The sequence below is a fragment of the Aptenodytes forsteri genome, unplaced genomic scaffold (assembly GCF_000699145.1).
Source record: "Aptenodytes forsteri isolate BGI_AS27 unplaced genomic scaffold, ASM69914v1 Scaffold621, whole genome shotgun sequence".
Taxonomy (NCBI): domain Eukaryota; kingdom Metazoa; phylum Chordata; class Aves; order Sphenisciformes; family Spheniscidae; genus Aptenodytes; species Aptenodytes forsteri.
The window spans coordinates 80,306-81,930 of NW_008794373.1; the positions used below are offsets into that span (position 1 = coordinate 80,306).

Consider the following 1,625-nt stretch of genomic DNA (forward strand, 5'->3'; position numbering starts at 1 on the left):
AGCCTTGAAGAGCTACTGGGCCATACTGGGAGGCACTGGGATGCACTGCAGGGACACTGGGACATGCTGGGAAGCACCAAGGAGCAACCGAGCGGATCCCGGGAAGCTCTAAAGGGCTACTGGGCCATACTGGGAAGCTGCAAAGAACTACTGGGCCATACTGGGAGGCCTTGAAAGGCTACTGGGCCATACTGGGAGGCACTGGGATGCACTACAGGGACACTAGGACATCCTGGGAAAGCACCTAAGAGCAACTGAGTGGATCCTGGGAGGTTCTGAAAGGCTACTGGGACGTACTGGGACATCTTGGGAGACCCTGAAGGGCTACTGGTCCATACTGGTGCATAGTGGGAGGGCTTAAAGGGCCTACTGGGTCATACTGGGAAACAATTCACAGCCATTGGGACATCCTGGGAGGCGCCAAGGAGCAACTCGGCGGATTCTGGGAGGTCCTGAAGGGCTACTGGGACGTACTGGGAGGCCCTGAAGGGCTACTGGGCCATACTGGGCCATATCGATCCATACTGGGATGCACTGGGATACAACTCGGGGCCATTGGGACATCCCGGGAGGCGCCTAGGAGCAACTGAGCGGATCCTGGGAGGTTCTGAAGGTCTCCAGGACTGTACTGGGAGGCTCAGAAAGGCTTACTGGTCCATACTGGTCCATACTGGGAGCGTCCCGCTCACCTTCTTGCTTTCCTTGTTCCTCTTGAGGGCCCACCCCCCTTCCGGCAGCTTCTCGAAGTACTTGCGGGCTTTGGGGGCCTGTTCCAGCATGTGGGGGGGCGGCAGCCCCAGCACCTCCACGATCCGGTTCATCTGGTCGGCCTGGGGACAGGCAGGGGACACGGGGGATGTCACCGCTGTCCCCAAGGCCACCCCCGTCCCCAAGGCCACCCCCGCCCCGCCGGTGATGTCCGTGGTGTCCCCGAGACCACCCCGCTGCCTGGTTAACTGGAGAAAAGGGGATATGGCAGGCTTGATACTACGATGGTGTTCCTCCAAAGTGCTCTGGGGACATAAATGTCCCCAAGGCCACCTTGGACTTGTCAGGATGTCCCTGAAGTCCCCAAAGCCACCTTGACCCTGCCAAGAACATCCTTGAGGTCCCCAAGGCCACCTTGGCCCTGTCGAGGACATCCTTGAGGTCCCTAAGGCCACCTTGGTCCTGTTGGGGATGTCCCCAGGGTCCCCAAGGCCACCCTGACCCTGTTGGGGTGATCTCTGGGGTCCCCAAAGCCACCTCAGACCTGCCAGGGACATCATCAATGTCACCGAGGCCACCTTGGTCCTACCAGAGACGTCCCCAGGGTCCCCAAGGCCACCTTGACCCTGTTGGGGACATCTCTGGGGTCCCCAAGGCCACCTTGGCCCTACCAGAGATGTCCCCAGGGTCCCCAAGGCCACTCTGACCCCTGTTGGGGCATCTCTGGGGTCCCCAGGGCCACCTTGGCCCTACCAGGGATGTCCCCAGGGTCCCCAAGGCCACCCTGACCCCACTGGGGACATCTCCGGGGTCCCCAGGGCCACCCAGGGATGTCCCTGGCGGCTCGTCCTGCCTACTCTGGCAAAGCCCCGCCCACTTGAAGCCCCACCCCAAACCAGAAGATCCCACCCCCACTC

At 61.5% G+C, this 1,625-nt stretch overlaps 1 protein-coding gene across 1 annotated transcript in view; it reads right to left on the reverse strand.

Annotated features, from left to right (window-relative positions):
* The window catches only part of LOC103906009 (dual specificity tyrosine-phosphorylation-regulated kinase 1A-like), a gene marked incomplete at its 5' end in the record, with an annotated part of 3,208 nt that extends 2,378 nt beyond the window's left edge, over positions 1–830 (reverse strand). Inside the window, one exon of the mRNA XM_009287832.1 lies at positions 690–830. Within this exon, the coding sequence (XP_009286107.1) occupies positions 690–830 (141 nt within the window). The remainder of the gene's footprint in view (positions 1–689) is intronic.
* Between the last annotated feature and the right edge of the window lie 795 nt (positions 831–1,625).